The sequence below is a fragment of the Hippoglossus hippoglossus genome, chromosome 17 (genome assembly GCF_009819705.1).
Source record: "Hippoglossus hippoglossus isolate fHipHip1 chromosome 17, fHipHip1.pri, whole genome shotgun sequence".
Lineage (NCBI taxonomy): Eukaryota > Metazoa > Chordata > Actinopteri > Pleuronectiformes > Pleuronectidae > Hippoglossus > Hippoglossus hippoglossus.
In genome coordinates, this window is record NC_047167.1 from 17,492,746 (window position 1) to 17,505,084 (window position 12,339).

The window sequence follows — 12,339 nt, forward strand, 5'->3', positions numbered from 1 at the left end:
CTCTGGATAGACTCACACTACCTATTATAGTAAACAGATATATTAATCTTTTCACCTAACCTTTGAGGCCAATAAGCATATTTCCTAAAATGTCAAACATATCCCCTGAGATGTTTCTCTATACAACAGTGATGAAATATATGCCACTGGGGCAAAATAACCCCCAGACGCTGGCTTGACAAGCTATTGTGGAGATCCTAAACCAGAAATGTTTTCCTGTGAGACCCTCAGTGGAATTTAAAATAGAGCTTTACTTAGCCCAGTTAGGAAATCAGACTAATGAATATAAAAGGAGGGCTGCCTTTGTCTTGTCCTCTAACTCTAAAATAAAACTGAAATGAGAAAGATGAACGGTTTTGAGGTGATACCGCACATACAGAAGTGCACATGTGTTTGATTCTCTCTATATTTATACAGGGATTAGATTATTCCTTATAATCTCGGCTGTTATAGATTGATCCAAAGAATTCTCTCTCCCTCCGTTCTGATTCACTTTATTTTTAATATCAGTATATCTCGCTGTCTCCATCTGTCACTCTCTCTCTCTCTCCCTCTGTGATTTATATTTATCTCTCTGCCTATCTGTCCTCCATATTTTCCTCCCTGTCATCCAGCCGTCATTTCACTTGAAACAGGCTGATGTTTCTCCTCTCGTTTGCACTCTGCCTCTTAAACTCACTCCCTCCCCTCTGAGATCGAAGCACCATTCCTTAGTGGACGTCAGTACACGTAATTCTATTTATACCTTGTTGTATTATAACGTTCAAGGGAAAAGATGCTCGACATTCTTCCAGCTTCCATTGATGCCAGTAAAGCTCTTTTTGATTCGATTTGAGAGCGACAGAAGAAGGAGGCGATGCAGACAGAGGAGAGAGACGCTCACGAGTCACTTCTGACAAGGACTTGTAGACTCAGTGGTCCATGTCGGACAGAAGTGTCAACTCCAGTTGTACGTCCACGCATATCATTAGGACGACGTGTCATGTTGGAGTCCATCACTGTTTTCTTTTGAAAAGTGAACGTGCACATGTGAGCTCCTTCGCTGTTCTCAGACATAAAAAAGGCTCTTTAAGATTGTACACACACTGGGGACACTTACACACTGTGGCCTCATTTCCAATCTTCCTGCTATTATTGTTGTGAGGGTGGAGGGAGGGTTTGTGTTATGAATCTGTTGTGAGGCCAGAGGTTGCATCTCACACACACACACGCACACACAGTTCAGTGTGTTACCGTCTGACAGTGTGTGAATTGTTTTTCCATCTTTAATAAGAAAACACTGAAATCAGAGCAGCCTCTGATGTAACTGCTGAAGCTCAGCCAATGGGGAAGGATACACCAGCATAACTCAGGCAAACCGAGGCAGACATGATGGATGATGCCGTTCACTGGGTACTAGAATGAGGCCATAGCACCACCTGTTGGTCATGAGGAGCATTGCAAAAGACAATCACTTCACCTCAGTTTGAACAATTTAGCAGAATGATTATCACCTTACCTTCGATGTCTATGCTGTAAAATAAGTTTTGGATGTTTTTGATTATTTTACAGCACTTTATCACTTGTTTTCTCTAACGTATAATTTACAAAAGTATTGATACGTTTTTGTTGATACGTTTTGTGATGTATTAAGAGCATCTTATGTACAGTATTGTGTAGAGCTTTGGGCCCTGAATGTTAAGCGAGCATTTTTTTTATTTTTTATAATGCAATTTGTAGTTTTTATTTATCAATAAACTTTATACAAAGCAGAGTAAACAGAAATCAAAAAAGTGAAAAAAGGTTTTCTCCATATTTCAATGTTTTTTATTGTTATTCCAGAAGTATAATATACTCAACACACATTTAAATTTACAATACACAACAACCCAAACCCTGTTCAAGCAATTAAACAGAATCTTATTAAAAAATGTTGAAATTTCATCTTGAAGCTCCGGCACTGTTATGTTTTTTAACTAATCAAATTCTTTCTCTCTCTCTCTCTGTCAGATTCAATAAAATCCAGAACACAAAGAACACGATGAGGAAGGACGGCATCAGCTCGCTGACCTACAAAGTGGTTCAGGTCAAGAAGTTTCCTCTCTACACAAACATCTCCGTGGAGATCGGCAAGGCACCGCCTCGGCCTATCAAGGGCTAGAGAGAGAGAGAGAGAGAGAGATAGAGAGAGACGATGGGACGAGAGGAAGATGAGGGGGTGATGCAATTTAACTGGAGGGGGAAAAGGTGGAAAAAGGAGAGATTAAATGAGGGAGGTGAAGAGAACACACACTGTATGTGGAAAGAAACTGGGGAGTTGGAGGGAAGCGTTGTCAGAAGCACATCACAGTCTCTTGATCTCTCCTCACCCTCTGTCTGTTTTTTGAGATTTCAGCTTGTCGTGTCTGTTTCCAGGACTCGGGCTCTTCCCGATGTGTTGTTTTTTTCAAGCAGCCAGTGGCTTCACACCTCCTACATTTACCAATCAGTGACTTCAGATTAGTGGACCAAAGTATCGGTGGCAGACTGGAGGTTGGCATCAAACTCAATGTCTTTCTGTTCACAACCTTTGCAAACTGGAGGGCATCCAATGGCATATCCACAGAGGCCGCTGACAGGAGCTGGCACGCTTTGGAAAGTTTTCATGTCTTATTCTGGAAATGATGGACAGCATCCAGAGGGACTTCTTGGAATATATTGATTGAGGTGATATAAACCAATGATTGAAAAACAGGCCGTTAACGTGGAAACTAAATCGGACCGAGAGATTGAAGGATACAAAATGTGCTGCCTGCTGGTTGGAAAATTTTAGGACAAATAAACCTGGCTAAGAATTCACTTTCTAAGCATTAACAGTGACGGTCAGAGGAGCGAGGATCGCCCCTGGAGGAAGCTGTAACATTAACATGACGTGACGACGTGCAGTGTTGGACAATGGAACTGCATCATGACGGTTTGCATATCAGAGGTATCGGCTGACGCTCACTGGACACATGACAATTTCATATTGACATTTTTCATCAGGGAGTGTCCTGTTTGGATCGAATAACTCACTCAAACCCTCCCCTATCAATTATTGAATGTGTATTGTGCCTGCATCTACAGCAGAAGACTCAGAACTGGAGCTGATACAACGTGTTCGTCATCGGCGACAGACACCAGAGAACTCTCTTTCTGTTCTCATTGGGTTTTTTTTATATATGAACTCAGACTTTGGAAACCGACTCTGACTTATTGGAGGTTTTGCAACAAAAGTGAAAATATTGACGATGCGGAAAGTTTTCACTTGGGTCTGAAGGCGACATGGTGGAACTACCATGGGAAGGCATTGTGAAATAAAATGGAGGAACAGGGCAGAAATATATATATATTCTGACAGCTCAGTTAAGATCTTAACCCCTGTAGCCCATACTGGAGATATTTTCAGATTTATTTTGGTAATTTCCGCATTAAAAAATAAAGTTTTTGTCTCTTCGAGAAGGAATTCATTCGAGGAACATCAATAGTCCATATTCACACGGTGGCCATTTTTCTATGAAGCTCAAATGCTGTCGTGAACAGAATAATGTCGATCCGCTGCGATCCAGGTTTATTAACACAGAGAATCTGACAAACTGTTTTTATTTCACTGCTTTCTAACTGATCAGCAACTGGAAAGTCAATAGAAAAACATCTACAGGGACATGGGACCATGTTTCAAGGTTAAACTACATAGTTGTTTGTTCATTAGCCATCATTAGACAGCAGCTTATGTTAGCATTCGACCACTTCCTGGCTAACATTGCTGTAAAATGGACTGGAATCAAGCTCTAAGTGCTGAATCCTCCATCCAGTGTTAAAGTGCACGAAACAAACTTTGAAGTGTATGAACAATACACAGAAATATGTTCCAGTAAGCATAACGTGAAATTACTGACTTCTCCAGAATATTTCTGAGGTCGGGTGAAAAGACACAACGACAGTTAACCTTACTTCCTGTTAATTTTCCCACAGTCGTAAATAATTCTGGCCATGAGGTGCTTCGATATTTCAGAATAGAAACGGCCTTCATGGGGAGGAAATAGTTGAATGTTAACGTTAGCTGTTGTCGGATATTGTCCCGTATCCCTCCAGTTTGAAAATCTGTCAGATTCCGTGTGTTTATATGATTTATCAACCTGGATCACAGCAATACAACATGATTCTGTTGATGAACGCTTCCCACCCTGAGCATGACTTCACAGGTAAAGGTCTGCAGTGTGGATATGGTCGATATTTGTTTAAGTACAGATTTAATTCGGTCATGATGTACTTTTTCATCTTTCCTAAACAATTTGGGGGCTTATATCAGAAATGAGCTGTCAGGATATAGTCATGACTCATGTTCCACAGGAAAAATCATGGTGACTGTTGTAGCTTTTACACCGGCTCCACAGACACGAGATTAACTGAGATATAATCGACTTTTATTTTTTATTTCAGCCAGTGATGTAACCTGGAAGTCAGAATTTCTTTTAATTATTGCAAATCATTCGAACTCTATCGCTACTATTACTATGCCATTTTCTCTCTCTACTATATTTTTTCTTTTTATCGTGAAGAGAAAAAAGAGAATCATATCCGGACAGAGGAAATTATAAGGTCCTAGTCTTCCGCTGGTGGAATTTGTGAATTTTAAAGCAGTAATTATTATCATTTTAGCCGTTTGACTGACGTCTCTATTTCTACTTCAGATTTTATCGCCGTCAGTTCTTTATTTTTAATCCATTTCATCACGCTGTCAGATTACAGACGCGATGAGCTAAATGAATCAAACGTACACTTTTTCTACTGAAACGGTTTTCATTTTAATTCTGACAGATGAACAAACGAAACGGATTTCCTCCATCATCATATCGAAAGCCTTTGACTGTTTTATACTTTGACGCGTTGCTCTTATCCTTTTTGTTGTTTGTTTGTTTCTCCTCATCTCTACTGTTGACGCCTGAACACCAAACTGATGCCTTCGGAAATGACACAAAAAGGCATTGAAGGTCATTAGGGGTAATACTGTATCACTAAAGGACAATGTGTATAAATGTGCATTGTAAGACAGATGATACTGATTTGAACACATATTTGTTGCAGCTTAATACCTGTGAAAAAGACGCTTATGTGTAAGGTACGATTGGATCTGTCTTCAGCATTCACACATGGATCCACACTCTCTTCTCCTCTCTTTTCTCTACATCATCTCCTCTTTCATTACGTTCTCTTTCTTCCTCTGCCAGTCCAGGCTCTGTGTGTCAACGGCACAGTGTTGTGCTTTGTGGTGAGTCCACTCCAGACTGTGCTGCGTCTCACAGGAGCTTTTCTTCCTCTTTTCAGTAGATATCGACAGGCCTCCTCTTTGTGTCTCTGAATCAGTGCCACTTACTGTATCTTCATTTGATCTATACTCTCTCTCTCTCTCTGTACTTATTCCCTTTTGTCTCTCCCCCTTTTATCATCGTCCTTTCCTCCACTTTCTTCCACTTTCTTCCACTCCTAATTCACCCTCTTTTCTGTCTTTTCATCCTTTTTTTGTCAGAGTGCAGTTTGCTCTCCTTGTGAGTTTCAGTGTCCTTGGTCAACAGACTACACATGGAGAGGTCAATGCAGTCCCTCCTCTTTGCTACTTACAGCTCACCCTGTGCAATATTCTTGTTTTATTCATCTCCTCATATCCTGCTTTAAATCATTGTTTGTGATGAGGTTTGGTTTTGATTTGGTTTCTAACCCGGTCGTAAGTTTTTTCTACTTTATGTCCAAATCGATTTCTTCACGTTTTTACCTCTTATTCACCTTTTAATTTGAAAACCGTATTACAGACAGTCACAGCTATGGCTTTGATTTTATTTTAAAGCGTTAATGTGTCACTACAGCAATTCAAGTTTTAATTCCATTTCCGAGTTTGATGACTTGACTGAAAAAACAAAAAAAAAGGCAAATCTATATTCGAGCAGCAGCTTGGACTGACGTGAAACTCACTCGAGTATTAGAAAATATTTGCTTCTTCATTTTCAAATTAAAAGCCAGTTTACAAAATCAGAATCAGTGGAGCGATTCTGCTCCAAAGATCAGTGACACATTTAAAAACAGACAGGTTCTAAAACACGTTAAAAACTAAGATATATGATAGATGATATTTGTGCTATGATAATAACGACGAGAAAATGTTTGTGAAGAAGAAACATCATCGTTTGCCTTAAAACTTAGTTATGTGCAGTGCTGATAGTTAAAACTACAAATTACACTATTCTGAAATCTGATTTTTGACACCTGTGGTTTCGATTAATTCACTTTTGGATTTTAGGTCAGTCGCGGGTGAATGAACCAACAATTGTGTAAATCGTGTTGAATCTTCTATACTGGTGGCCATAACATACACCTTAAATTTCTAAAATAGAAAAATGTTTGTTGCTTCCCACCTCACAACACCCAAATACCCACTTCTTTCAATCCTCCCACCTGATCACACAGACTGAGTTGTATAAAATGGGCGAAGTGTCCCGAGCTTCATCACGAGGTCAGTTAAACAAAGAGAGTACGAGCTGAGAAAGTGAAGGAGGTGGCGAGGCAGACGTGGCCACAGTGTGTATAAACAGTAACATGGATATTTAGATGTAAGCGACAGCGAAACCCGAGTGAAAATCATGTTTGAAACGTTTCCTGTTACTCGAGAATAAGAGGAACCACGAGGGGCGCTTGATGTTTCCTGATGGACGTTAGATTTTTAAAGCCGTTCCACTTGTCGAGCACGCCTCAGGTGTTCAAGTACTCGAAACGCTTCTTAAAATACTTCTTCTTTTTCTGCTGCAGAGAGCAGACGGAACTTTCAGGCCTTTGGGCGTTTTTAAAAATTTACTGTATCTCTAGCTATGGGTCTTTTTTGTACATTGAATGTTGAAAATGTTATATCTTATATAGAATGCATTATGTCATAACAAACCTACTTTTTCTATACAATCAATAAATCTGATGTTAAAGATTGTAGGATGGTCTTGTCTTTTTTAATGTGTGGGTGTTAATGGGCCTGCTTTTTTTCTCAGGTTACACAGGAACGTCACCTGCAGACCAAGGTTACCCTGGAGCTGTAAGATCCGCAGTTTTTGGCAAACCATATTTCCTGTTGTCATGACAACCTTTATAAGCCTGTTACTGGTGTTCGTGTGTGGTCTGCACCGACTGTGAGCTAAAATGCTATATACCACCCTGAGGCGTACATCTGGCTTCTTTAGTTTTTGTTTTCTCCTCCATCTTGCAGTATCAACATATCTGTAAACCTCTCTGTCTTTCTTTTATTTTCTTATTCTTTTCATATATTTTTTTATTGTTTATTTTATTTTGATTGTTTTCAAAACAGCAAATTGTTCTTGTAATGTAGAAATTATGGACTGAAGAGAAAACACAAAGTGAGCGGTAATTAATGGACATGAAAAGGTGTTTTAATTTGAAATACTTTACAGGATGTAGGCATATTACCAACAGGACACATTACATGGTTTGGGGGAGGGGGGGGGGGGGGGGGGGGGGGGGGGGGGGGTCAGTTCCCTTTGGTCTCAGGCGGTGGATTGAAACCTGCACTTAAAGGAATGGGATATACACAGTAAACATGTCCATAGGCCTGTTAGCTTAGTTTAGTGTAAAGGTACAGTGGTGTTGATCTTCTCATCTAAGCAAGAAAGCAGATTTTGTGTATTTCCCTGAATGTCCAACTCTTCCTTTACCCATAAATGATCATGATGCTATGGTAGAACAGCTCCTATGTCTCATTCTTACACTTTTCTGACAAATTATCATTTAGAAGATGCTCATAAGACTAAAAGTGTGCACTTCATTCCAAGCCTTACTTTAAAATAATGGTAATTTAAGGCTGAGGAACTCATCAGTCGTAACGTTACACTTCATAGAGAAGCTCTTTTGGTGTCTTAGATATAAAAAACAGGCTTGAACACTGCACATAGACACATACGATTATTTTTGGTTTTCATTTAAATGTCCCTCTCGATTAAAATAATTGCAAAATCATTGTAGAACGACCGGCTGCGTACAAAACTATAAAATGACGATATATATATACTTCATGCTACATTTCATCATCCACTGATTCTGAAGACAGTAAATGATCGTTTTAACCTGAAAATGGTAATAACAAGTACTAAAGCACTAAATTATGTTTTCTTTTCCTGCTCTACAGTTTACATGCACAAATAATAGTCCATTAAATGAAAACCCTGTTGTCTACGACTACTGTACAGTTATGTTAGGCTATAGCAAAGTCTCTTATACGCCTCTTACAACGTCTCAGGACACAGTCTCATCCATTGTGTTTCAGTTAGAACGGAAATGAAACTTGGAAATTTATAGAACAGTTCAAATTGTTTATTGCCTCACTGAGCCATTCACTCGTCTAAATTGCATCACAGCTGTGCATACGTTTTTGGTGCTGCATCAAGTCGTGACAGGTCAATTACAAATCCTATTCAAGTAATCTCATGGCATTTGTTATATGGCTGTAGTTTACCAGTTTGCCTTAAAAATTATAAAAACATATTGATCCACTGGAGTCAATCTTTTTGAAGTCTAAAGGCAGAAAACTGGAGTCAGTTTTATTTGTAGATCTTATCAGATTTATTTCAATCTTTAAACTTTTAAAATTTTCGGTAGAAGCTCTAAATGTTGCACAAGAGTTGCTGGTGTTTGAGATCCCTTATTCTTGCATTATTTTTACAACACTGTCCCATGTTGTCACCCCTGTTAATTTGTTGGTGGGTTAGTTTGTTTGTAAGCAAGATTACACAAAAAACTACTAAATGGATTAACACAAAACTTGGTGGAAGGATGTGGTATAAGTCAAGTGGTACCCGCCAACCTTCGGTGCGGATCTGGATGTGGGGGCAGAACCGGGATTTTATTATGTTATTTTATTTAACATAGTGAGATATGGCTTTTTGTCACTGATTTCCCAGGGAATAATTCAAGGATCTTGATTAAAAAAACTGGCAGTTTAAGGGGAGTGTTGTTGGGCCTTGGCGAAGGTTTTCTAGTATTTGAATGAAGACATTTATTCCTGTTTTCCTGCGTCTGGTGTCTAGTTTAGCAATATGAAATCAAATCTGTCCGTCTTTACATAACTGTGCCGTGGCAGCATGAGGCTGTCAGAGGCCAAGAGGTGAAACAACTTGCCGGTGGGCCCATATTGATGGAACCAGTACGCCTGTGGTTGCCCTGAGGTTTCGGTGGGTCAGTTTATTTTTGGTAACTAATTAAAATGCACAGAATAACAGCAACACAACAGGGTCACAACTTCAGATGATAATTCTGAACCTCCGGCCTCGAATTGCAGTCCTGTTTGTGCAGAAAGGATAAAGAAACACAAGGATCCACTTTTGTCCACCAAAGTGACAAATTCATGGGTTCTCGTCAGTGATATAAAAATGTTGGATGGATTATCCTTGACACGGCAGCTGAGCTTAAAGTCTTTGGTTGCTGTTCCCAAAGATTTCTGTGGCTGCCGATGATCCGTTAAGTCTGACATTTCAGATGACATTTTGTTTTAGCTGCGGAGAAGGGTTCAGCATCGTCTTAGACACGGCAGGTTTGCAGCTGATCGGCCCTCGAGGAATGTGTATTTTAAGAAGACAGCTGACTCTCTGCCGACAGGCCCGGATCAGTTGTGCTGGGCGGACGGTTGTTCAGGTGTGCAGTTCTTGAGGCGGGAACAGGTGGCGAGACGGTTTCCCTCCCAGTAGCCGGCGTCCTGGCCGTCATGACAGCGACACTTGGTGCAGGAGTCGACCCACACGGGCTCTCCTGCAGGAATCACCTGACCGCGGGAGGCGTCAGTGTAGCAGTTGGGACCTGGGGAGACGAGCAACAGCAAGGTAAATGTGTTGGACTGCTTGAGTGGATGGTGTTGGGTGTAGTCTGCACCCACCTCTGCATGCAAAGGATAAACTGAAGATAGAATAAAGATCTCAGGGTGGTGCCTGCTTAGTTCTGTTACATCTATGAGAAGCCGTCAGTGCTTTTTAACACAGTCTTTCTCAGGCTTACCATCCTTGCATTCAGGGCAGCATTTTCCAGGCTCGTAGACGGGGTTGACGCACGGTGGAGGGGCACAGTCTGCAACCAGGCAGCGGGCGATGCCATCACTGTCACAAGTGCACTGCTCACATTCTGATGGCTGGGAGAGAATAAACTCAGTGAGACTCAGCATGCGTTGTTTTATAATCTCCTCAGGATGTAAATGAGAGTTAATCATTAGTCAGCTGACAGTTTGTTCCCCAGGCCCTCCTCATGCAATCTCGATAGGGGGCGCCATTTACCTCCAATTCCCTACTCTATATACTCAAGTTAGACCCAAATAGAAATCATGTGGTTCAGTTTTTTGGAAGGAATTACGATCGTGTCCTCATTTATTTCTAACACAGATGTTTAGTAAAATTATAGATACCTATATATTTGAATGACAAGGAACAGTGGTTACAGTAGCTACATTTTTAGCTTAGTGAAAATATTTCTAACAAATTGTTATATATCTTTAAAACAAATATCTTAAAAACATTTTTATTTTACAGTGTTGGACTTGGCAACCTCCTTTGATTCTGTTCCCATTCACACACACTTACATTTGCACAGATATCATTAGGACCGTGCTGTTCAATGTTTAACGTGCAATCCTGTTACACTGTTCTGCTCACAATATTCTGTTTAAATTGTACATATTCTGATTACATTGCATATTTATTCCTATTTTAAAATATTTATATATATTTCCTTGTGTTTGTGTTGCATGTTTACATATTTATTACTTTTTCTGTGTGTATTTTACACGCAACTTGCTGCTGCTTCCCCATTGTGGAACTAATGAGGATTATCTCATCTTATCTCATCTTATCTCTTCTTATCTTATCTCATCTTTACATTGACTTCCATTCGACAGCTAAACCAAAACCTTATCCCCAATTTACACCATGGCTGATTCAGGCCTAATCCAACCTCAACCAAACCACAATTCACATGTGACTCTCAGAAATGAACTTCAGTTTTAGTCCCCGTGAGGTCCCCACAAGGTCAGTGTTTATGCTGGAAAAGGCCTTTACAAAAACCAGTATATATATATATATATATATATATATATGTATATATATATATATATATATATATATGTGTATATATATATATATATATATATGTATATGTATATATATATATATATATGTATATATATATATATATATGTGTGTATATATATATATATATATATATATATATATATATACCAATAAAGGATTATATATATATATATATATATATATATATAATCCTTTATTGGTCCCACAATGGGGAAATTTGCAGTATTACATCAGCAAGAGTCATAAAGACATCAGCAAGTAAAACGTAACATGCAGTGCTTAAGTGTAAGGAATATAAAATATTATATAGAAATATAGATATATATGAATGTAATTAAACCAGTATATCCAGTGTAGACTTTCTTAAGGCCCTTTAGTCACAGTGGTGTATTTAATGGGGATCGTGTGTCATCACTACCTGGAAGTTCTGTCCCAGCTCGTACACCACTGCTCGGTACTCGCAGCCGATCTTCTCGCACCTGGGGCAGCAGTCGGTGGGGTAGTGGCTGACATGGATGCACGCGGCCGGCAGAGAGGTGCACTCGGTGCGGGCGCACGCTGACCCCTCGGCGGTGCACTCGCACTGGGTGCAGTGGTCCGAGTCCAGAAAGTACCACTCCCCGACGTAGTAGATGCTGCCGTTGGCCTCGCAGGTGCTGTCCTGCTGCCCGGCGACGGAGAACCCAAACCCGGCCTGCGCGCACAGCAGCAGTGCCAACAGCCCCGCGCGTGTCCTGCGCGCCACGGAGAGACGCTCACTGGAACCCTGCGCCATGATTGATCTCACTTAGTCCAGAACACGGCAGAAGTTAACGATGGAGCGAAGGGAAACCTCCACAGAAGCTGGGATCAGTGGGTAAAGGTTTCTTCCATTGTTGGATGAAGCTCGGTCCGTGCGTCCTCCCTCCAGCAGCGCTCTGCCCGGGCTGCGCTCAGTGCTGCGCGGAGCCCGGAAGGGGGTGGAGGTCTGAGGGAGAAAGAGGGAGAGTTATAATCACCGGTTCCTTCAGAGTTCACACAACAGGCTCAGCTCATGTCTGTCCCTCCCCGAGAGGTTAAAACCTCTAAACAGACTTTTACACGAGCTCAGGTGTGACGGAAGTGGATTAAAACATAATTATCACCGTGCATTGCACATGTGTTCATATGAATATGACGCATTTTAAACATGAATACAACTATATTTATTTGAACACAACCTAAAACCGTAAATCACTGTGAA

General features: G+C 40.4%; 2 protein-coding genes and 1 long non-coding RNA gene across 5 annotated transcripts in view; 2 read left to right on the top strand and 1 right to left on the bottom strand.

Annotated features, from left to right (window-relative positions):
• Positions 1-3,812, top strand: part of b4galt2 (UDP-Gal:betaGlcNAc beta 1,4- galactosyltransferase, polypeptide 2) — a 121,226-nt gene extending 117,414 nt beyond the window's left edge. For 2 of the 3 annotated variants that reach the window (XM_034613945.1, XM_034613946.1), the window contains exon 8: positions 1,990-2,140. In XM_034613945.1, coding sequence (XP_034469836.1) covers positions 1,990-2,140 — 151 coding nt within the window. Of the gene's footprint in view, positions 1-1,989 lie in introns of all 3 variants that reach the window. The other variant, XM_034613948.1, reaches the window with a different exon arrangement.
• An 81-nt stretch (positions 3,813-3,893) lies between these two features.
• Positions 3,894-6,970, top strand: LOC117778417. Its single transcript, XR_004616780.1, has 2 exons — positions 3,894-5,696; positions 5,728-6,970. It is a non-coding gene; the product is annotated as an uncharacterized LOC117778417 (long non-coding RNA).
• Positions 6,971-8,906: 1,936 nt separating this feature from the next.
• Positions 8,907-12,073, bottom strand: zgc:113531 (uncharacterized protein LOC541359 homolog). Its single transcript, XM_034613949.1, has 3 exons — positions 11,536-12,073; positions 10,036-10,165; positions 8,907-9,840 (listed from the first exon to the last, which is right to left on the bottom strand). The coding sequence occupies exons 1-3, from the start codon at positions 11,890-11,892 to the stop codon at positions 9,650-9,652; spliced, it is 678 nt and encodes a 225-aa protein (XP_034469840.1). The 5' UTR covers positions 11,893-12,073; the 3' UTR covers positions 8,907-9,649.
• Positions 12,074-12,339: the final 266 nt, after the last annotated feature.

What these genes read in the sequence shown, in the direction of transcription:
- zgc:113531 (XM_034613949.1), bottom strand. Translation starts at nt 11,892, where the DNA reads ATGGCGCAGGGTTCCAGTGAGCGTCTCTCCGTGGCGCGCAGGACACGC. An exon ending in AGCTGGGACAGAACTTCCAG is followed by an intron (nt 10,166 to 11,535) that starts GTAGTGATGACA and finishes ATTCTCTCCCAG; the next exon opens with CCATCAGAATGTGAGCAGTG. An exon ending in CTGCCCTGAATGCAAGGATG is followed by an intron (nt 9,841 to 10,035) that starts GTAAGCCTGAGA and finishes TCGTCTCCCCAG; the next exon opens with GTCCCAACTGCTACACTGAC.